A 22,385-nucleotide genomic window follows, 5' to 3' on the forward strand; every position below is an offset into this window, starting at 1 on the left:
CCCGCTCCTCCATCCCTCAAAATTTTACGGACACATCATGGCTGCCCCAAATATTTTTGTTGTTTCTAGTTTAGGGAATTCAATTCCCACCCGTTGTTTTTACCATCCACCGTTTTAATTTTTAAAATGACTCCAAGTCCTTCTCCAATTATGCTCTTGGATTCCTGACAGAGACCTGAAGGCCCCGGACTGTCCCCATTCCAGCCTCCCCCCCCCCCAGGCAAAGCTGTAGATAAAAACAACCTCAGCACTGGGCTGTGTAAGAATGCGGCAGCTAGACTGGTGACTGGGAGCGGCCGCCAAGACCACATAACACCAGTCCTGAAAGACCTACATTGGCTCCCAGTACGTTTCCAAGCACAATTCAAAGTGTTGGTGCTGACCTTGAAAGCCCTAAATCAGACATAGGCAAACTTAGCCCTCCAGCAGTTTTGGGACTACAACTCCCATCATCCCTGACCACTGGTCCTGTTAGCTAGGGATGATGGGAGTTGTATTCCCAAAACAGCTGGAGGGCCGAGTTTGCCTATGCCTGCCCGAAACGGCCTCAGCCCACTATACCTGGTGTCCACCCCCATCATCCAGCCAGGACACTGAGGTCCAGCGCCGAGGGCCTTCTGGCGGTTCCCTCCCTGTGAGGTTACAGGGAACCAGGCAGAGGGCCTTCTCGGTGGTGGCTCCCGCCCTGTGGAACACCTTCCCATCAGATGTCAAGGAAATAAACAACTACCTGACTTTTAGAAGACATCTGAAGGCAGCCCTGTTTAGGGAAGTTTTGAATGTTTGATGTTTTATTGTGTTTTTAATATTCTGTTGGGAGCCGCCCAGAGTGGCTGGGGAAGCTCAGGCAGATGTGTGGGGTATAAATATATTATTATTATTATTATTATTATTATTATTATTATTATTATTATTATTACCTTCAAACACATCCTGCTCCTCTCAGGAACTCCAGTTCCCATCAGCCCCAGCCCCTAGAGGAGGGTGTGTGTGTGGGAAATACAGATGTTGTTGGACTTCAACTCCCAGAAGCCAGCAGGGCTGACAGCAAGGGATGATGGGAGCTGGAGTCCAACAAGGGGGCTCTAGAAGGAAAGTCCGGCTTGCTTCTCGCTGGGGTTGCAGGATCATCTCCAATCAACTGCACCTGCAACCAAACTGCTCTCTTATCAATGCCCATTGAAGGATAGACAGGGGCCCCTACTTGTGGGGTGGGGAGAGGAGAAGATAAAGACTCTGGAGAAGACGAGTTTGCCGGGGTTTTCGCCACCCCAAAGGTTAGTTTCTCTCTTTTTTCCCTTTTAATTTTGGTTTCAGCCCCAGAACGGGGAGACTTTTTAAAAACAGCAGTCTTTTTTAAAAAACGGAGCAAGAGGCGTATAGAAGACGAGGGTCCTTCTCCGCGGCAGACATCGGTCGGCTGGGAAACGGGTGCTCTGGGCCCCCCGCGGCTTGGCGTTACAGGACGACGCAGTCCGAATCCTGCTTCTGGCGCGGCCTGCGCTCTCCGGAGGGGCGGGAGGGCGGCGGAGTCCTCCCCTAAAAGCAGGGGAAGAGGAGAAAGTGGGGCGTGTTAAGGAATGGAGATTTTGTCAGGCGTGGAACACTTTTCCTCCCTCTCTGGCGATACTGGATATCAATAGGAACACACGCAAGGGAGATTCAGCGAAGACAAAGCCCTTGTTGCTGCGGTTAGACTGTGGAACTCACTTCCACATGAGGCAGCCAATCTGGATGGTTTTAAAAGAGGATTGGACATGGGAAGTTTTTAATGTGTGAGATCTTAGTGTATTTTTGGTCTGTGGAAACCCAGCCAGATGGGCAGGGTACAAATAAAGAAGAAGAAGAAGAAGAAGGAGAAGGAGGAGGAGGAGGAGGAGGAGGAAACTATTAATGGCTGTGTTATACCAATAACAACAACAACAACAACAACAACAACAACAATAATAATTTATTTATACCCCGCCCATCTGGCTGGGTTTCCCTAGCCACTCTGGGCAGCTTTCAACAGAATACTAAAATACAATAGTCTATTAAACATTAAAAGCTTCCTTAAACAGGGCTGCTTTCAGATGTCTTCTAAAAGTCTGGTAGTTGTTTTTCTCTTTGACATCTGGTGGGAGGGCATTCCACAGGGCGGGTGCCACCACCGAGAAGGTCCCCTGCCTGGTTCCCTGTAACTTGCCTTCTCGCAGTGAGGGAACCACCAGAAGGCCCCCGGAGCTGGACCTCAGTGTCTGGGCAGAATGATGGGGGTGGAGACCAGTATACCTGAAGGAACGTCTCCACCCCCATCATTCAGCCCGGACACAGAGGTCCAGCGCCGAGGGCGTTCTGGCAGATCCCTCCCTGCGAGAAGTGAGGTTACAGGGAACCAGCCTTCTCGGTGGTGGCGCCCGCCCTGTGGAACGCCCTCCCATCAGATGTCAAGGACATAAACAACTACCTAACATTTTGAAGACGTCTGAAGGCAGCCCTTTTCAGGGAAGTTTTGAATGTGTGACATTCTAATGTATTTTTAATCTTTGTTTGAAGCCGCCCAGAGTGGCTGGGGAAACTTAGCCAGATGGGCGGGGTACAAATAAATAAATAAATAAATAAATAAATAAATAAATAATAATAATTTTATAACCCCCCCCCAGAAACCCAGGCACCTGTTCTTAAATAGCAGCTCTTATCATGAGCATCTGCTGGTCTGTAACAGAACTGTTTATGGCAGGTCTATGGCTCTGCAGAAGATGCTGGGTCTACCTAACTCTACCCCGACCGCTGGCCATGCTGCGTACACAGGGGTTGGTGGGAGTTGGGGGTTGGTGGGAGGACGTTACCTGTGCAGGGGGGGCTGCGGCAGGTGGCTGCTGCTGTTGCTGCTGATATTCCTCCTGCTGCAGCTGCTGGGCCAGCTCTAAGTCGCTGAGCGCGGGTCCCCCTTGCTGCTGTTGCAGAGACAAGGCAATCATGTAGTCCTATGGAAGAAGGAAGGAAGGAAGGAAGGAAGGAAGGAAGGAAGGAAGGAGAGAGAAAGAGTTGGTGGGTGTGAACTGAGAGCACGGCACACACACCTCCTTCAAATTCCTACCCTCTGGTTTCTTTTCTTCTTCCATCTTAATTTTATTTTATTCGCAACACAATTTACATAAGAGAACAAACAAACAAAAAAGGAAAGAAAACAATACGGACAAACGAAAAGAAAACAAGAAAATAAACAAAACCACAACACTTGACATTAACTAACAACACAACGACTAACATCACACTCTCTTGACTTCTGAATCACCTCCTTGTGCTTTCAACGTATTCTTAACCTATACGCCCTTTTTATTATATCTAATGAATATCTGAAATTATCTGCAGTTGTAACTTTCCCTTTTAGTCTTCAAGATTCCATCTAAACCTGTTCGAAGATTTGCATTTCCACAATATTGTTTTAAGCACGGTATTCTTTAAATATTACCCACTCTTTGAACACTTTCTGGTTTGAGTTTCCTCTTATTCACCCAGTCATTTTAGCAAGTTTTACGTATTCTATCATCTTCACCTGCCAGTCAAGCTTTGGAGGAATTGATTCACCCTTCCAATTTTTTTGCTACTAGAATTCTAGCCGCCGTGGTTGCACACATAAAAATAGTTCTCTCTCTTTTTGGAATTTCAGTGGACATGATGCCTAACAGAAAGGGTTCGGGGGCGGGGGGGGGGTTGGAAAGAGAATCTAAAGATCTTTTTACTTTCATTTCATGGCAGATCTCAAGTGTGTTTACTTTCAGCTAAATATACTATTTCTTTTGTACATACATAGGACGTGGAGTGTTTCAAGATCTTCTTATATACAATACCTATTATTATTATTATTATTATTATTATTATTATTATATTTGCGTGCAGCAGAACTCAGCCATGCTTCTCTTGAAATGGAAGCATTGCATTTTCAGCGCTCCTAAATGCTCAGCTTGGGAACATGCAGAACAACTCCTCGTTCGCCAGAGGGACCCTCTGAGCCCGTCCTCAGTGGCCGGATCGGCTCCTTTCGCTCTGATTGGCTCCAATCAGCATGGAGGGTGAGAAGGTTGCTTACCATTGGCTAAAAAGCCTCCCCTTTCAACTGATTGGGTGAACCAGGGCAGCGCTTACGCCCCGCATGGTCTTGCCTCGGCGGCCCCTGCTCTCACCTGGTCCACCTGTCTCTGGTTGAGGTGCTGCTCCTGCGGGGAGCCCCCAGCCGCCTCCTTGCCCAGGGCGTGGCTGAGGTGGAACTCTGCGTCGCAGAAGCAGCTGTCCCCGTCCACATTGTGCAGGCTCTCCCAGGCGACCTGCTCCTCGTGGAGGAAGCCCTGGTCGGTCACCAGGAGGTACAAGTGGCTCTGGAGAGGGAGCAGGGAGAGAAAACAAACAGGCTCTGGTTAATTCGGAGGCAGGATGGTGGTAAATCGGCATAAGTAAAGGTAAAGGGACCCCTGACCATTAGGTCCAGTCGTGGCCGACTCTGGGGTTGCGGCACTCATCTCGCTTTACTGGCCGAGGGAGCCAGCGTACAGCTTCCGGGTCATGTGGCCGGCAGGACTAAGCTGCTTCTGGCTAACCAGAGCAGCGCACGGAAACGCCGTTTACCTTCCCGCTGGAGCGGTACCTATTTATCTACTTGCACTTTGTGCTTTCAAACTGCTAGGTTGGCAGGAGCAGTGATTGGGCAACAGGTGCTCACCCCGTTGCGGGGATTCGAACCGGTGACCTTCTGATTGGCAAGTTCTAGGCTCTGTGGTTTAACCCACAGTGCCACCCACATAAAACTATTTAAAAACACCACCACTTGCGAGAATCTACTTCCTTCTTGGGCACTAATCACAGAGAGAGGCTATTGAACTTCCCGGTCCTCTTGGATAATCGCGTTGTCCCGAGTGAATCTCCACCCCTCGTCTCTCCCACTTCCTCCTTCGTCACTTCTATGGGTGCTGACAAGTGCCCTCGGTCTTTGAGCTCTTTGCTCTCCTACTTTTAAGGCTCGCCGGGTTCTGGGAGATGGAGAGTCTGGAATGCTTTCTAATGACAGCGTGTCAGCTGGGTATGTTGAATGGTCTCTTTAAATTTGAAGATTCATTATTGTTCCACAAGATGTGTATGTCTTTAAGGGCCAGAGCAAATAACGTGACCTAGTTTTAGAGCTGTGAAACAGTATAGCAGGTGCTGCTAAGTTGCGTTAATTAAGCTGTGTCAGCAATTGGGTATAGTATATAAAGAGCAGCACCTAGCTCTCTCAGTACCCTGGTGGATGGGTCATGCTTGTTGATATATTTACTGTAGAAGGAGTTTTTGTTTTTGTTATTAAAGCCTAGCTAAAGTTATTTTGTGTTCCTTGTAATGTGTGGTCTCCCCAGCAAGTTTTCTGCAGTGCAACTAATCTGCAAATAGCCAACAGAGTGTTGTTCTGGTTGTCCCACAATTTCCTAGCTTTCCCCCTCATCTGCCTCTGAGCTGCAACCTCCCTCAAACCCCTGTTGCAAAGCTATATTGTCTTCCTTTTCCTGCTCCCTGGAAGGGTCCGGATGGGGAGGCCGTCTCCACCATTGCTCCTCCCCTGCCCAGTCCCAGACATCGCCCACCTTTCTTAAAAAACAACAGCCCTGCGGGGCGGGTACCTTGTGCTTGATCATGGTGCTGAAGTGGTTGTTCCTGAAGAAGACGCTCAGCTCGCCTTCCTTGACCGTGGACGTCAGCTCACAGAGGCCGTGGTAGGTCAGCTGAGAGGCCGTGGACTCCAAGAACTGCTCTGCTATCAGGCCTGCAAGGGGCGGGGGGCGTTGCGGTGGAACAGGGAGCAGAAGAAGCAAAGATGAGGTGAAATGCAGGCAAAAGCATGATGGCGATTGACTCTGATGATGAATTGGATCCACAGTTCTTTCAATTCCTTACTCGGCCTTCACCCTAAGGACCCAGGGTGGGCCGCAACCTTTGAGAACGCAGCATTAAAAGCTGTTTAAAATAATAGGGTCCGGCCTGAATGATACTCTGCTGCCTGCAGCCAAATCTCTGAGTGCTCAAAGGAGGTGGTGGTGTCCCTGGGATACGTAGTTTTATTTTACACCGCGAGAATAGGGTGGAGGGGCTCGCAGCACTAACACCCCATTAGTTCCCCCAGGGAGGTCTCCAAAGCACAGTTTGGGCATCCTAACAGATTGAGGTTGAATCCTGACAAGACAGAAGTACTGTTTTTGGGGGACAGGAGGCGGGCGAGAGTGGAGGACTCCCTGGTCCTGAATGGGGCAACTGAAGAACCAGGTGCGCAGCCTGGGAGTCATTCTGGACTCACAGCTCTCCATGGAAGCACAGGTTAATTCTGTATCCAGGGCAGCTGTTTACAAGCTCCATCTGGTACACAGGTGAGACCCTACCTGCCTGCAGACTGTCTCGCCAGAGTGGTGCATGCTCTGGTTATCTCCCACTTGGACTATGGCAATGCGCTCTACGTGGGGCTACCTTTGAAGGTGACCCGGAAACTACAACTAATCCAGAATAGGGCAGCAAGACTCGTGACTGGGAGTGGCTGCCGAGACCACATAACACCGGTCTTGAAAGACCTGCATTGGCTCCCAGTACGTTTCCGAGCACAATTCAAAGTGTTGGTGCTGACTTTTAAAGCTCTAAACGGCCTCAAAGGTCCAGTATACCTGAAGGAGCGTCTCCACCCCCATCGTTTTGCCCGGACATCGAGGGCCTTCACAGAGGGTCCAGCACCGAGGGCCTTCTGGCGGTTCCCTCCCTGCGAGAAGCGAGGTTACAGGGAACCAGGCAGAGGGCCTTCTCGGTGGAGGCGCCTGTCCTGTGGAATGCCTTCCCAGCAGATGTCAAATAGAAAAACAACGACCAAACTTTTAGAAGACATCTGAAGGCAGCCCTCTTTAGGGAAGCTTTTAATGTTTGACAGACTATTGTATTTTAATATTTTGTTGGAAGCCGCCCGGAGTGGCTGGGGAAACCCAGCCAGATGGGCAGGGTTTAAATAATAAATTATTATTATTATTATTATTATTATTATTATTATTATTATTATTATTATTATCATCATCATCATCATCATCATCATCATCATCATCATCATCCAGCACTGTTCTCCATCCCAGGATAATGCGACATTGAGCCAGGTGAAGTGGGGAAGGCCCACCCATTGGTCTCGGTGGCAACAGAGCTTGCTTTTTCAAAATGCAAATGGTAAGCAAGCTTCCTCCTATAGATTCCAGGCTCCTATCCGCAAGACCACAGGTTTTGAAGGGAACCACAGGTGTCATCCAAACTGACCCCACCACCCAGAACCATAACAATACATGTATCTCAAGTTTTAAAGAGGTGTGTCTTCAGCGTGGGACAACAACCACATAATAATAATAATAATAATAATAATAATAATAATAATAATAATACCCTGCCCTCCCCAGCCAGAGCCGGGTTCAGGGCGGCTAACACCAATAAAATTCCAGTGCAAAACATAATGGGGGGGGGGGACAGGAGCAATTTAAAATACAGGTTAATATGCGATGTAAAATGCAGCCTCATTTTAAAAGTAGCCGAAAAATCAAGACCATAAGGGGAGAGAAACATAAGGGTCAGACTGAGTCCAAACCAAAGGCCAGGTAGAACAGCTCTGTCTTGCAGGCCCTGAAGAAAGATGTCAAGTCCCTCAGGGCCCTAGTCTCTTGGGACAGAGCGTTCCACCAAGTCGGGGCCAGTGCTGAAAAGGCCCTGGCCCTAGTTGAAACCAATCTAACTACCTGCGACTTGGGACCTCCAAAATGTTGTCATTTGTGGACCTTAAGGTCCTCCGTGGGGCATACCAGGAGAGGCGATCCCGTAGGTACGGTTTAAAAGAATTCAAAATTTCATTGGTTGTAAATGATACAAGAAATATACAGTGGAACCTTGGTTGTCGAACGCTTCAGAACGCTTTGGCTTTTGAACGCCAATGACCCGGAGGTGAATGCTTCCGTTTTCAAAGGTGCCTCAGAAGTCAAACGGCTTCCGCAGTGTTTCTCCACTTTTTCAATGGATTTTGCCGCCTGGCAATTTCGCCTCGGTTGTCAAACATTTTGGAAGTCGAACGGTCTTCCGGAATGGATTATGTTCGACAACAGAGGTTCCACTGTACATACATGTAACGGTTGTTCAAAATAGGTGTCTAATAGCTCAAAGATGGTTAAAAGGCCTTTGCTGAAGCAGAGAGGTCTCCTGAGGTAAAAACCATGAGAGATGAGGCTTGGAAAGCAAGTTTCTGCAAGCGTGAAACTACCACCAAGCAGGCCCTGCTGCTCATCTCCGTAAACCAGATCTTATTTTATTTTTCCTTGCCCAGGGGCCATGCTAATCTTCTCTGTATCGTTCCAATTTTAGTACATGTGCCGAAGCGAGCACAAATCAGATCTTACTTAATGGCCTCCACCCCTGGGCTGACGACAACCCCACCTCCAGGTACCAGTTACCCCGGACCTTGACTGTGTGAATGAGCCCAGGCAGACGGGCCTCACCTTCCGTCACCAGATTAGGGTCGCTTGAGTGTTTGCAGGTTATGATCTTCTCCACCAACTGGTTGTAGGTCAGCTTGCTGACGGCCTGGGCCACCTCTGGTATCTGGAGTGTGCAGAAACAGGTTGTGAGCTGGAGTCTGGGAGTCCACGGCGCAAGGGGTGTCGACGGCCAAGAGGCAGGTTCAAATCCCAGTTAGGTCAATTTCCCCACACCCACCCCTCAGCCGAACCTTGCAGGGTTGTTGTGAGGACAGAGGAGGATTATGCAGCAAACCCACAATATAGGCCGTATTTTCCGCCCTATAGGACGCACCTTTTCCCCTCCAAAAATGAAGGGGAAATGTGTGTGCGTCCTATGGGGCGAATGCAGGCTTTTGCTGAAGCCTGGAGAGCGAGAGGGGTCAGTGCGCACCGACTCCTCTCCCTCTCCAGGCTTCAGGGAGCTATCCGCAAGACTTGGGAGCCTGCGGTAGTGCCCACCGGGCTCCCAAGGCTTGCGGGCAGCAGCCTGCAGCCCAAAGCACGGGGCGCACTCCGGAGCGCGCCCCTTGCTTTGCGCAGATGTCCGCAAGCTTTGTGAGCAACAGCCTGTTCTGGGGGCTGGGGACGGGGGAAGCTCGGGCTTCCCCCGCCCCCAGCCCCGCAAGCTCCCGGAGCGATGACGAGGTTGAGTGCAACCTCGCCTTCGCTCCCGGACCCCCAGCCCCAAGGCTAAAAACGAAGCCAGGACAGCGAGCGGGATCCATCCCACTTGCTGTCATGGCTTCTTTGCTCTTTGCGGCTCGGGGGGGGGGAATAAATCTTTTTTTCTTTATTCCCCCCCCCAAAAAAAATAAGTGCACCCTATGGGCCGGTGCGCCCTATAGGGCGAAAAATAGGGTATATATTTTTTGCAGGGAGAGGAAGAATGAGATAAATAAACGGAATAAAAAAATTTATGAAGCCCACTGGGCTCCAGTGGAACTGACTGTGGTGGTGTTGGGAAGACTTTGCATTGTTCTCATTATCTTAGACTTAGGTCAGGAATGGGGGCCTGAGCTAGTGCGGGACTCAATTTCCCATCAGCCCCAGCCCACCTGGCCAATGGTTGGAGGTGAGGGAAGTTGCAGTTCAACAAACATCTGGGTGGATGGTTGTCACAGGACACCCCAGTTTAGAATTTAAAATTTTTAAATTTCAATTCTTATTTTTAAAATTTCAATTAAAAATGCGGATTGCAATTTAATATCCCAACAGCTGGGGATGGCTGAACGCAGGGCCGGCTTTAGGTTTAATGAAGCCCTCAGCTACTGAAGGCAATGGGGCCCTTTATACGTCCAGCTGTCCTTTGTCAACAACAAATGGTTGCTGTTTATTAGTGTTGAATATATGCTATATGTGATGTATGGAAGTGAGAGCTGGACCATAAAGAAGGCTGATCGCTGAAGAATTGATGCTAGAGGAGACTCTTGAGAGCCCCATGGACTGCAAGAAGATCAAACCGATCCGTTCTGAAGGAAATCAGCCCTGAGTGCTCAGTGGAAGGACAGCGCGGGTTGCGATTCACCGCTTCTGCGCACGTGCGTGACGTCATTTTGCGCGTCTGCACATGCGTGAGCGGTGAAACCCGGAAGTAACCCTTTCTGGTACTTCTGGGTCGCTGTGGGATGCAACCTGAAAACATGTAACATGAAGCAATGGTTCCAAACTACAAGAAAGAAGATTTCACCTAAACATTAGGAAGAACTTCCTGACAGTGAGAGCTGTTCGACAGTGGAATTTGCTGCCAAGGAGTGTGGTGGAGTCTCCTTCTTTGGAGGTCTTTAAGCAGAGGCTTGACAACCATATGTCAGGAGTGCTCTGATGGTGTTTCCTGCTTGGCAGGGGGTTGGACTCGATGGCCCTTGTGGTCTCTTCCAACTCTATGATTCTATGATTCTAAGCAAACATGAGGTATGACTGTATGTAAATCTGGCACTGACTGAATGGCAGGTGCCATTTACGCTTCTCAGACTGGAGAGATTCGGCTCGCGAACTCTCAAAGACGCCTTCGGCGGAATCTGAGACGCTGACGACTCGCAAGCTCAGCTCCTAGGAAGCGATGGCGTGTGGAAAGAAGAAATAGAGGACAAAGCACCTCACCTGCGGGTCCACTAGCCAGCCGTGATAGAGAGGCATGTTGAGAAGGTCGAAGACGATGCATTCGGGGGTGTACTCGAAATCGGAGACTCCCGTGAACCTCACGTTGACATCCAGCCCCGTGGAGAGTTTGGGCAGAACCGTCATGGCGTCGTTGACGTTCTGTCCGCGGCAGGAGAGGAAGAAGGGCATGCTGGGTATTTTTGAAATTGGGGGACGGAACAAAGTCTAGCTGGGAAAGCCTGCATTTTGGGGGGGGGAGGGATAAGGAACCTCAACTCTGGGAGACCAGGGTTCGAATCCACCCACGGGGCCGCATGCCGCTGTCTCTCTCAGGGTCGTTGTGGGGATTAAATGAGTGTACCACCGCCTTGAGTTCTTTGGGGGGAAAGCTGGGGCAGAAATGCCACCAATAAACAAATGAGTTAATCAGAGATAATAATAATAATTTATTATTTATATCCCACGCATCTGGCTGGGTTTCCCCAGCCACTCTGGGCGGCTTACAACAGAACACTAAAATACAAAAACCTATTAAACATTAAAAGCTTCCCTAAACAGGGCTGCCTTCAGATGTCTTCTAAAAGTCTGGTAGTTATTTTTCTCTTTGACATCTGGTGGGAAGGTGTTCCACAGGGCGGGCGCCACTACCGAAAAGGCCCTCTGCCTGGTTCCCTGTAACTTCCCTTCTCACAGCGAGGGAACCGCCAGAAGGCCCTCGGAGCTGGACCTCAGTGTCCAGGCAGAACGATGGGGGTGGAGACGCTCCTTCAGGTCTCCTGGACCGAGGCCGTCTAGGGCTTTCAAGGTCAGCACCAACACTTTGAATTGTGCTCGGAAACGTACTGGGAGCCAGTGTAGGTCTTTCAAGACCGGTGTTATAGTATTACTTGTAAGGGATTATGCCCTCGCTGGATCAGGCCGCGAGGAACTCAGGGTTCTCCTTTTCGGCAACGACCTGCGGTACAGCCGTCCACAGCGAGGGCAGACATACTGCAGTTTGCGTATCCTCTGAATGCAGTTTTCAGAGGTAGGCCGCTCCTTCCCAAGGAGGTTCCACTCCTTACCACCAAAGAGGAGCCCTGCTGGGTCTGACCTAGCACTCAGCTCCCTTGGTATCCTGATCTCACTCTCCGAAGGGAGAGCAAAGGGCCCTGATGGGGCAAACTGGCGGCTCCCCTCGCCTGCTGTTTTTACGACGGTACGTGGTGAAGCGCTAGATGCTTCTTGGTGTTCGATTGTTTGGTTTTAATGTGCACGCATTCTCTGCAGTGGGAGCTTTGGGCACAGGGCAGATTGTGGAAGTTCTCAGCAGGTTATTACAAGAAACAGAGACCTGCCAAGTACCTTGGGGGGCCCAAAGGGGGAGAGAGAGAGAGAGAGAGAGAGAGAGAATGAGAATGAGAGAAGCGGGGAAAGAAAGGAACTCACTTGCTGAAAGTTGAGCTGGAGTGCTTCCGACTGTTTTTGGGGCTTGATGGACAGGATGCAGTCACCTGGCATAGAGAGAAAACAGACCTTTTTCATTAAGAACGTAAGAAATTAGCAAAGACATATCATAACTGTGACAATATATGTTGGAAATGTAAAGAAAAGGAAGGAACCTTTTATCATATGTGGTGGACCTGTCCCAAGCTGAAAGACTTCTGGGAGAAGATTTATAATGAATTGGAAAAAAAAGTTGAAATATACATTTATAACGAAACAGGAGGTCTTTCTTCTTGGAATAACAGGTTTGGAATTGCCCAAGAAAGATGTTAAATTATTTTTGTATGCCACAACTGCTGCCCGTATTTTGTTAGCTAAAAAGTGGAAAACCCAAGAATTATCATCAGTAGAAGAATGGCAGGTGAAGATGATGGATTTTTCGGAGCTAGCCGACCTGACTGGAAGAGTCCGTGACCAGAAGGAGGAGGAGTATCAGGAAGAGTGGAATAAATTTAATGATTATTTAGTTAAATTTGTTAAACTAACTGAAAATAGCTTGTAGATACTTAATGGGCCTAGGATTTTATTTATGTTTAGTAATGAATTAATATGTTTAATTCCATAAGGTGAAGATCTAAGGATGTTAATGTTTAAGTTAAATTTCATAAAAATTGGGATTTGGAAAACCGTTAAAAAGACATGCAATGAAATTCAACCAAGGGGAAGCGAGGAAGTCACTTAACAAAGTTAATAACTGTAATTTTCAATAAGGCTATGATTTATGTTTGTTTGTCTTGTGTGTTTGTTTGTTTGTTTATAATATTGTGAAAACTAATAAAATTTTTGGAAGGAAAAAAAAATAATGTAAGAAGGGTGCCATTGTTGGATGAGGCCAAAGGGGCCCCACCCAGTCCAGCCTCCTGTTCTCACAGTGCTCAGAAACGCCTCCTGTAACCTAGGAATCTAGATTGACTGTCTCCAGTGGCAGGGAGTTCCACTGTTTAGCTACACGTTTTGGGAAGAAGTCCTTCCTTTCGCCTGCCCTGCATCTGCCAACATTCAGGGTTGCGTCCAACGCTCGTCCGACACGGATCAGACCCGCTGTGATTAAAAGACAGGGCTAACTTAAGCCCATCCCTTCTGGCGGATCTGTAACTTGCTTGAATACAAGCCTGCATAGAGAAGAAAGCTGACTATGCAAAGGTAAGCAGCCGCCTTTGTTGCTCCGCCCACTTTGGCCTCTGGCCCCGCCCACCAGCGGCATGCGGCTCCTGAACCTTGCCCGGAAGCAGGAAGCGGCCCTTGAGCAAAAACGAAAACGAAAAACAGGTTTCTCCACCCCTGTACCATATGATCTCACTCTGAACAAAGGCAGTTTCACACGGTCGGAGGAACTACCGTATTTTTCGCTCCATAAGACGCACCTGACCATAAGACGCACCCAGTTTTTAGAGGGGGAAAACAAGAAAAAAAAATTCTGAATGAAACAGTGGATGATTTTTCTGGTTCATGCTGTGGCCACAGCTATGTGATCTGATGGTGAATTTTGGGTGACCCAATGTAAAAATTCTGAGGATCCATGGGCTTTTACCTCCCCCCTCCCAGGCAGCCTCCTTTATCTCTAGCGTTCCTTATCTCCCTCCCCGATCGGCAAATGATCAGTGGCTTTGTTTCAACGACAAAAAAAAGCATGATCTGCTTTTTGCCCCTGGGCAATTCAGCTCCAGGGACCACGAATTCGCTCCATAAGATGCACAGACATTTCCCCTTGCCTTTTAGGAAGAAAAAAGTGCGTCTTATGGAGCAAAAATACGGTAGGTGGCCCTTTGTCTAGTACCCAGAAACCCCCCCCCCAAAAAAAACCACAACCCCAGCCCTCAGGAAATGTGAAAACGATGGTGGCCACATCCTGCCACTTACCAAGGTGAGCCATCAGCTCGTCGGAAGTGATCACTTCCTTCTGGGGAGGCAGTTTCACCTGAAAAGGGAGGAAGAGAGAAAGAGAGAGAGAAGCGATTCGGGAGGATAAAGGACATTTGGCCAAGAGGACCAGCCCGCCTTGCCCCGTGTGCGCCTCCTCCTCCCTCCAAATGCCTGCATTTGGGGGTATATACCAAGATAAAAGGGGACGCGGGTGGCGCTTGGGTTAAACCACTGAGCCTAGGACTTGCCGATCAGAAGGTCGGCGGTTTGAATCCCCACGACGGGGTGAGCTCCCGTGTCTCTGTTCCTGCTCCTGCCAACCTAGCAGTTCGAAAGCACGTCAAAGTACAAGTAGATAAATAGGTACCACTCCAGCGGGAAGGTAAACGGCATTTCCATGCGCTGCTCTGGTTTGCCAGAAGCGGCTTAGTCATGCTGGCCACATGACCTGGAAGCTGTACGCTGGCTCCCTCGGACAGTAAAGCGAGATGAGCGCCACAACCCCAGAGTCGGCCACGACTGGACCTAATGGTCAGGGGTCCCTTTACCTTTACCAAGAAAAAAGCACACCAAGAACTCAGGCCAATATAAGTTTCAGTAGTGGGAGGGGTCCCTACTCGCAAATCAATAGTCAATTGTAACAAAAACTAATCCATTCAAAAGTATGTATTCTGACAAGGATTGCAAGCTCAAATAGAGATTACAAACTCAAAACAGAGATTGCAAACTCAAATTCATAAGGGTATGTAGTAATAATAATAATAATAATAATAATAATAATAATAATAATTTATTATTTATTATTTATATCCCCGCCCATCTGGCTGGGTTTCCCCAGCCACTCTGGGCAGCTCCCAATCAAGTGTTAAAAACAATACAGCATTAAATATTAAAAACTTCCCTAAACAGGGCTGTCTTCAGATGTCTTTTAAACATAAGATAGCGGCTTATTTCCTTCACATCTGGTGGGAGGGCGTTCCACAGGGTGGGCGCCACTACTGAGAAGGCCCTGTGTCTGGTTCCCTGTAGCTTCACTTCTCGCAATGAGGGAACCGCCAGAAGACCCTCGGAGCTGGACCTCAGTGTCTGGGCAGAACAATGGAGGTGGAGATGCTCCTTCAGGTATACTGGACCGAGGCTGTTTCGGGCTTTCAAGGTCAGCACCAACACTTTGAATTGTGCTTGGAAACGTACTGGGAGCCAATGTAGATCTTTCAAGACCAGTGTTATGTGGTCTCGGCGGCTGCTCCCAGTCACCAGTCTAGCTGCCGCATTCTGGATTAACTGCAGTTTCCGGGTCACCTTCAAAGGTAGCCACACGTAGAGCGCATTGCAATAGTCCAGCGGGATATAACCAGAGCATGCACCACACTGGCCAGACAGTCTGTGGGCAGGGAGAGTCTCATCCTGCGTATCAGATGGAGCTGGTAAACAACTGCCCTGGATACAGATTTGACCTGTGCTTCTATGGACAGCTGTGAGTCCAAAATGACTCCCAGGCTGCGCACCTGGTTCTTCAGGGGCCCAGTTACCCCATTCAGGACCAGGGAATCCTCCACACCCGCCCGCCCCCTGTCCCCCAAAAACAGTACTTCTGTCTTGTCAGGATTCAACCTCAATCTGTTAGCCGCCCTCCATCCCCCAACCGCCTCCAGACACTCACACAGGACCTTCACCGAACACAATAATTTGTTACAGAATTAGAGATAAGAGTTTATGCTTTCGGGGGTAGACTGCCCCTGACCCTGGAAGCTCTACTCACCTTCCACTGCAAGAAAAGGATGTTCATGATGGCCAGCAGCGGGCAGGGCCCGTTCTCGCTCTGCGTGATGACGGGCGTCCTCTCCCCTTTCCAGCTGATCCACTTCACGCAGTAGAAGTCGGGGGGCTGGGGGGGGCTGGCGGGAGAAGACCGGGGCTCGGGGGCCACCTCTGCGGGCTGCTCAGTGGCGGTGGGGGGCGCATCAGCCGGGTCAGAGACGCTTGGCAGAGAGTCAGCGCCCGCCAGTGGTTCCTCCTCTCCCGGACGCTCTTTGGAATCCGGCTTTCCGGCCTCTGCAGACTCCGCAGATTCGGGTTCCGGACCTTCGCCTCCCTTCCCGGCCCCCGGGGGGGTTTCCTCGCAGGCCGGGGCCTTCAGTGCCTCCTCCTGGTCTTGCCCGTTTGCGGCGGGCACCTTGGTGCACATGGCGCCAACGTCCTCTACGCCTCGCTCCTCCGGGGAGGCCTCTGTGGTTTGGGGTTCGGCCGGTACATTCTCCCCCTTCGCTGATGGTTCTGCGGATAATTCGGGCTCCATTCGGCGCTGCCCCTACTGCCGCCTTCCTTATAAAAACCCAAGCATCCACCGCGGACGAGCCAACGGGCTGGCTGTCGGATCGAGTCCTAAATGATAGCTTCCTTCTCGCTTTCTGCTGAAGTTTGAATGTGCTTTCCGACTCTGCCTCTCAAGGGGAAAACGGATTTGGGCGTTTGGCAGGAGAAACTCACCTCTCTCACTTTCTCCCTGGATCAATAAGCGATTCGCAAACTTCTAGTCGCCTTGACAAAATGCAACGTTTGCTAGGTACAGATCCTCTGCCCACAACTCCCCGCCTTCTTCTCCCAAGCGGTAGAAAACGTTAACACTTTTTAAAAAAGCAGATGGGAAAAGATTCCTGTTTCAATTTATCCTCCGTTTCCCAACCGGATCTCGCTCGACGTCGCCTTTCCCGTTTTCAAAGGCTACCGTAAAAGACCTTAAAAGGGGGGGGGACAACAATTTGGGGTCTGCTGTTTTCGGGGGCTGTCAGGCACTGCTGAGAAAACACGAGGCGGAAATAAAAATGAGAATAGAAACTGATTTTTTTTTCCAGGCTGGTTTTTCCCTTGCGTTTTCTGCTTCTCGTGGGGGCCACGGAGAAATCAATTCCGCCACCTCTTCTCCAGCTCAGCTTTAAAAATTTAATTATTTAACACCCAGGAAACCCAATCGCCGACCGCCTCTCAATCTCTCCGCTTCTAGATCCGCAAAGGATTATTATCTTTCAAGATCCTTTAAAAAAAAAAAGAAAAAAGAAAAATCTCCCTATTTTTGTACAAAAAAAATCTTTTTAAAAAAGCAAAGAAACCCACGCCTATATATATATATATATATATATATGAAATTAAAAGAAGTAAATTTCCATAAACTGGTTAAAAATAGGATAAAAATGCAAAGATTTTGCTGCACGGACGGTTTGGTTTTTTCCTTTTAAAAAAAGTTATTTGTTTATTTTTTTTAAAAAAAGCAAAGACAGCTGTAGAAGACGAAGGTTATTGGGGTGTGTTGTTTTTTGCTTTCCTAAAGTGTCGGACGGACTCTGCCCCACCGGCTCCAAACCTTCGCCCTGCTTTTGTTGTCCTTGAGGTTGGGCAACCGCAAACAGAGGCAGCCAGTCCCCTATCTTATTTTCATCTGATCTGAGATTCTCCTTCCGCTCGGAGGCATCCCAGCATATTGACTTTCTCTCCTCGCCGCCAACCACAACTCACGCGCTGCTCAGTCTCTAGAGCGAGTTTGGCGGGTTGTTGACAGCTTGCCTTTGCAGAGAGAGCGGCTCAGCCGGAGGGGTTTTAAATCAGCCGGGCGGCAGGATCCTGGCAATAAAAAAAGAAGGGAAGAGGGTGGTAAGAGAAACACCTGGATTTTTCCACCTGGACACACCTTCACCTCGCTTCCACGGAAGAATTTCATTTAAAAGCAATGTATGTTTTCACCTCCAAGGACTGAAATTGGGATGGGTCTTTTCCAGACCAACCAAGGGCGGAATTCCCTTCCAGGCAGGCTTTCAGGGGCCGCATGCAGGGGTGGGCGGGGCCACAGGTAAAAGTGGGTGGAGCCATGAGTACCTTTGCAAATTAGGCTGGCTTCCATACATAATCTCTCTCTCTCTCCTCCATCTAAACATGTAAAAGGCATGATCAGGGTGGAAGGACGTATTTACGGCAGAAGAAAGCACTCTGGGAGGGTGCAAAGCGAGGCAGGCGAGGGGTGTGCCCCCGGGGGCCACAGGGAGAGGTCCTAAGGGCCATATTACGCTCCGAGGCCCCACCACTCTCAGCTGGAAGCGTTCTTTCCTCTCCCAATCGGACAGAACAATATTTCCTTTCTGCCCCATAAATGGAAAGCATAGAATGGTTTCCCCCAAAGAATCCTGGGAATTGGAACTTGGTGAGGTTGGAAACTACACTTCCCAGGATTCCTTTGGGGAAGTCACATGCTTCAGATGGGAGATGAATGGACTTTAAATGCATGATTCTGCTATAGCTCTCGTCTTTTTAGATGAAAGCCGGGGATCTGGGTAAATTGGGGAGGGCAGAGCCAGCTGCTCCCCTCTCCCCATGCGATCCGATCAGGGAGGTGAATGGCCAGCCGCCAGTCAACTGAACGCTCAGTTGCCGCGGTTGTTGCATAGCTTTGGGGTGGGTGTTGTGGTGTGTTTTTGCAAGAGGGAAGCTGTCAAGCCGGTCCTAGGGGTGGGGGTGGGGGTGGGGGTGGGGGTGGGGGTGGGGGTGGGGGTGGGGGTGGGGAAACAGCTTAGCTCTGCAGCCTGGTTGGATCCAGGCAACAGCTGGGACCTGGGTTTCAAACAACCCAGGAGGGAGGTGAAGGGGAGAGCAGGATCGGTGCAAATCCACCTTCAGCTGGAGCTGCAACAGATAACTCTCCCCCCCACCCCATCCAAGTTCCCTCAAAATTTATTCATGTTAACCCCCACCCTTTAGCTGAGCGGCTTACAAAGATTGGTAGTAAGACATGGCACACAAGGAAAGAGGGAGGAGGAGGGAGGAGGAAAGAAGCAGCAGCAAGCTAACATTGGCTACCTATGGGCTGCGCACTCTCCTCACTCCTTCAACGTTTCTGTTCTGAATATTATTCTTGTTATTTTTACTTTAGCCACTTTACATTTTGTAGCACTTTAATTATATATTATTTCATTAGTTGTGCTTTGCAGGCTGCCTCGGGGCTCCTTTGGGAGGAAACACAGAATAGAAATCAAATAAAAATATATTTATAGGGCTAAATGGCAGTGCAGTGAAATGGTTAGTGTTAGGCTAGGACTAGGTTGCCCTGGGTTTGAATCCAATGGGGACTGGACCTTGGGCCTTCTGCTCTCACCACTGAGCCGCAGCCCTCCCCTTTAAAAATAAAGCAAGACTCCAGTCCTCATGATTCTGAAAACACAATTCTGTTGCAGGGGCCTCTCCCAACCCCACCTGGGGATGCCATTGGGGGCTGGACTTCCTGCATACAGTGTATGTCCTCTGTCTCTGACATAGGGCTCCCTAAGAATAGGTCCAGTATACCTGAAGGAGCCTCAAAGGCCCAGTATACCTGAAGGAGCGTCTCCACCTCCAATGTTCAGCCCGGACACTGAGGTCCAGCTCCGAGGGCCTTCTGGCGGTTCCCTCACTGCGAGAAGCAAAGCTACAGGGAACCAAGCAGAGGGCCTTCTCGGTGGTGGCACCCGCCCTGTGGAACGCCCTCCCACCAGATGCCAAAGAGAAAAATAACTACCAAACTTTTAGAAGACATCTGAAGGCAGCCCTGTTTAGGGAAGCTTTTAATGTTTAACAGACTATTGTATTTTAATATTCTGTTGGAAGCCGCCCAGAGTGACTGGAGAAACCCAGCCAGATGGGCGGGGTATAAATAATAAGTTATTATTATTATTATTATTATTATTATTATCATCATCATTATCAAGAATAACCTTAAGATTCTAGTCCTCATGATTCCGAATAAAGAGCCGGCTGAATAGGAACACAGAGAAGCTTCCTTATTACCAATCCAGCAATTGCTCCATTTAGTTCAGTGTTGTCTACACTGACTGGTAGCAGCTCTCTGGAGTTTGAGAGAGCGGGAGTCTCTCAGGCCCACCAGGAACCGAACCCAGGACTTTCTGAATGCAAAGCACTGCCCACTGAGCCAGTTAGACGGCTTAACAAATTAAATACTGTAAATGGAAATGATCTTAAGGCCAAGGAGTGTGTGCTAACAGCCTGTTAAAAGAGTCTGGGGCTGTGTAAGCCAAACCTGCCAGTCTGGACACACCCATCTTGCAAAGGAACTCGCACCCAGGACCGGGACGGGTGGTGGGGTCTTTGTGTAGCGTAGCAGCGGGTCAAATCGTGTCTGCCTTGTTCTGCTTACCCAACCAGGACAGCCGGCCAGGGTCCAAGACAAGGGGGGTAAAGGACGGGGGTTTTTGGGAAGGCTGGCAAAATATTATTAGGGAAAGCTTTGCGAGAAAAAGTGACGGGTGCGGAAGAAGAGAAAGTGGGGCTGTGGGCCAAGGAGGGGGCTGGCTGCTTCTCCGCTCCTGGATCCTAATGTAAACACCCCCTGATCCGAATCAAGCAGATCCAAATGTGGAGCAACAAGGGAATCTTTGCTCACCTTTGCTTTGGCTTTCATCCCAAGGCCTCTCTCCTCCTCTCTCTTTGCAAATCTTCCTCCGTTTTGGATCCTTCCGAAGTTTCTCCCTCTTCCTTCCCTTCTTTTTTCTCTCCCCAAATGTGCAGACGAGAGGAGACCTGGCGGAGAAAAAGGAGAGTCACTTTGCACCGGCTTGTTTACCTTCTCGCCTCCCCACAGAGACATCTATTGGGGCGGAGGTTTTACAGCACTGGAGGGGTCTTGTGCAATGTGTCCGGAAAAAGGGAGAGGAATTAGGGTCACATAACAAAAGAGCAGTGTTTTCCAAAGCTGCTGACAGCTTTTTTTAAAAAAAGAGGTCTGATAGTGGGTGGCGCTGTGGGTTAAACCACAGAGCCTAAGACTTGCCGATCGGAAGGTCAGCGGTTCAAATCCCCGCGACGGGGTGAGCTCCCGTTGCTCGGTCCCTGCTCCTGCCAACCTAGCAGTTCAAAAGCATGTCCAAGTGCAAGTAGATAAATAGGTACCACTCCGGCGGGAAGGTAAACGGCGTTTCCGTGCGCTGCTCTGGTTCGCCAGAAGCAGCTTCGTCATGCTGGCCACATGACCCGGAAGCTGTACGCTGGTTCCCTCGGCCAGTAAAGCGAGATGAGCGCCGCAACCCCAGAGTCGGCCACGACTGGACCTAATGGTCAGGGTTCCCTTTACCCTTTACCTTTTTAAGGCTTATTTTCCAAATTAAAATGGGAGGCGTTACTTAGCTCTCACGAAGGGGAGACTGCAAGGGGAGAGAACGGTTTGCTTTTGGGGGCGTGAATCTGATCGGAAGGAGGCAGTGACTCATTCAGAAGGGCAACAGGGAAATTCCTCCTGCGATCCCACAGCAATTGAATCAAGCTGGCTGCTGTACAGACCATGAGGACTCATTCCCCAGTGGGAGGCTGGATGGAAAGAAGGAAAGAGGCAGAGACACACAGAGAGAGGGGCGACAGGCACCCTCCTTGAAGACTTGCATGCTCTCCAGGAATTACTGGACAAATTTTGCCCCATAAAGGGGCATGGTCACAATGACTGCCTTCCGGAGCAGACTGCTTGGGCGAACATCATGCAGAGGCACAACGGATGAACTCCCCATCTGCATATGTGCTTAAGATCTCTCGCCCAAGGAATTTCTTTCTATCTTTCTCACACCTCACATGGGTCAGAAGCTTGCTGACATAGGGGAAAGCTCTACCCCATGTCAAATACTCTTTTTAGAGGTTTCTTTCCAAATTGTGTCACATCTGAAATACATATTGTGGAAAAAACATTTTTTTTGAAAGGATGAGATGCCAGAAATATTTAATTTGATACCTGCTGCTTCCTCCGTCGTCCTTCCTTTTTCTCGTTACAAAATATTACCCACCCACTCTCTGGGCAAAGAGATGCTACTGTTTGTGGAAATTTGAAAGCCCTTCTGTTCTAGAATCCAAAAGGCCAGCTCTAAAGGAGGGTGTTTGGAGTCTTAAAGGGGCAGAGCTGGAATTTCGGGACAGCCCAGATGTATTTATGTTTATTCAGAGGCTAGGGCCATTGCCTTCAGAATATATGCTGCTGGATTTGCAGCCTCGTGTAGGCACTGAAATATACACACAGGCAAATCCCACTGAGTTCAATGGGATTTTTTCTCCAGTAAACCACATTTCCTGACTCCCAGGTACTTCTCAGTGGACTTTACTTCGGGGTAAATGCACACAGGAGTGTAATGGAAGGACTTCTTGCATTTACCAACATTTATTTCCTGCCTGTCCTCCAAACATGGTTCTCCATTTTATCCTAACAACAACCCAGGGAGGTAGGTCAGACTGACAAGTCAATAACTGGCCCAAGGTCACATGCCGTCAGCTCCAAGCCTAAGGGAGGACTTGAACCCTGGTCTGCCAGGTCCTAGCCTGACACCCCCAAGTGAGCTGATAGCTCTTTCCCATTTATGTTTACTCTGAATTAAGTCCCACTGTGTTCACTGTGTG

The 22,385-nt window shown here is 49.3% G+C and overlaps 1 protein-coding gene across 1 annotated transcript; it reads right to left on the minus strand.

Moving 5' to 3' along the window:
* Positions 1-1,250: 1,250 nt before the first annotated feature.
* On the minus strand, positions 1,251-21,839 carry MINDY1 (MINDY lysine 48 deubiquitinase 1). Its single transcript, XM_081841106.1, has 11 exons — positions 21,730-21,839; positions 20,398-20,534; positions 15,739-17,594; positions 13,974-14,031; positions 12,057-12,121; positions 10,629-10,787; positions 8,508-8,610; positions 5,631-5,773; positions 4,167-4,358; positions 2,829-2,966; positions 1,251-1,539 (listed from the first exon to the last, which is right to left on the minus strand). Exons 3-11 carry the CDS (start codon positions 16,273-16,275, stop codon positions 1,459-1,461), a joined length of 1,476 nt encoding a protein of 491 aa, XP_081697232.1. The 5' UTR covers positions 16,276-17,594; positions 20,398-20,534; positions 21,730-21,839; the 3' UTR covers positions 1,251-1,458.
* Positions 21,840-22,385: the final 546 nt, after the last annotated feature.

This window comes from Podarcis erhardii (assembly GCF_964252035.2).
Source record: "Podarcis erhardii genome assembly, chromosome: 15".
NCBI lineage: Eukaryota > Metazoa > Chordata > Lepidosauria > Squamata > Lacertidae > Podarcis > Podarcis erhardii.